This window comes from Eimeria mitis, genomic scaffold (assembly GCF_000499745.2).
Source record: "Eimeria mitis Houghton genomic scaffold, Emh_scaff2045, whole genome shotgun sequence".
Classification (NCBI taxonomy): Eukaryota; Apicomplexa; class Conoidasida; order Eucoccidiorida; family Eimeriidae; genus Eimeria; species Eimeria mitis.
In genome coordinates, this window is record NW_013570367.1 from 3,801 (window position 1) to 5,055 (window position 1,255).

Below are 1,255 nucleotides of genomic sequence, written 5' to 3' on the forward strand. Positions count from 1 at the left end.
TAGGGAAGTACTGCAGAACAAAGGCTCAGCTCAGTTCCTCCTAACTGGATTCGCAGATCCTTCTTGTGGCCGAGGGGAAGGCATAGCGCTGCTGAAACGCGGCAGCAGAAGCCGCAGCAGCGCCAGCAATCCCCTTGTCGTGCAGCAGCCGCTTAGGCGGCATGCAGCGGGAGGCATAGCTGGCACAGTTGATGATCTCCGAAAACTCGGAATGATGGAGCTCAGGGCCAGACTACTTCAGTACGGACTCAGCGACGCAGTCATCCGGACATTACCCAGGTAAAAATCCTCGCCTGCTGTCAGTGCTGGTGCTGCTGCTGCTGCTGCTGTATTTGTGGATGTTGATGCGAGTGTAGCTGCTGCAGCAGCTGCGGCTGAAATTGCTGCTCCTACAATTGTAACCATAGAAGCAGCAGTAGTACTTGGTTCACTGCCTCTTCTTGTTTTCCCCCGCACGTGTAGCTTGCCTGCATGCAGGCAGGCAGGCAGCCTGGATAAGCAGCACAACTCATGCATGCATGCATACAGACGCTTATGGATGCATAAAGGCTTGCATGCACACATGCATACATGCATATCTGCATGCATGCACACCTGCACTCTACCTAGGCAATACAACGCATGCATGCATGCCTGCATATATGCATCCGTGCATGCATGCGTGCGTGCTTTGGGGCTGTCTAGGTGGGATCAAGTTGCGTTGGTGCGGCAGTATCGCGATGGGTTCGGGGCTGAGGACGGCAGCAGCAAAGGGAGGGGCGCCGGGGTTCGATTGCCTACAGAGGAATACGAAGCAAAACTATGCAGCATTTTGAAGCGACAGCAGGCTGCCTTGCGGGCGGATGAGCCCGTGGTTACTGACACGGATGATGATATGCCGCCGTCCACGCCGCACCAATCACAGCAGCATCAGCTTGGCGCAGACGCAGCTGCTGCTGCGGGCGCTGCTGCCGCATCGGCAACTGGACAGCATCAGCAAGGCGGAACGGGAGAAGATGTCGCCGACGCCCTTTTTGCTGGCTGCGAGGATTCAGACCACGAGGTATAATCTTTTTTGGGTTATAGAGACAATTGCAGTTGCATGCAAAGTTTGTTTTCCCTGCTTAACTTATTTGTTACATTTGTTTAGGTTTTGTGTGTTCGGTTTTTTGTTTTGTTGAGTTCGCGATCGAGTGCATCCTGTGGGTCCTTTTTCGCGCTGCTTCATTTCTCCCCCTCTGCTTCTTCGTTTGTTTACCTGTTCAATGCTTTTTCT

At 53.5% G+C, this 1,255-nt stretch overlaps 1 protein-coding gene across 1 annotated transcript in view; it reads left to right on the forward strand.

Moving 5' to 3' along the window:
* The window catches only part of EMH_0047820 (Bromodomain, related), a gene marked incomplete at both ends in the record, with an annotated part of 6,076 nt that overhangs the window by 597 nt on the left and 4,224 nt on the right, over nucleotides 1–1,255 (forward strand). Inside the window, 2 exons of the mRNA XM_013496328.1 lie at nucleotides 57–279; nucleotides 685–1,042. Of these exons, the coding sequence (XP_013351782.1) occupies nucleotides 57–279; nucleotides 685–1,042 (581 nt within the window). The remainder of the gene's footprint in view (nucleotides 1–56; nucleotides 280–684; nucleotides 1,043–1,255) is intronic.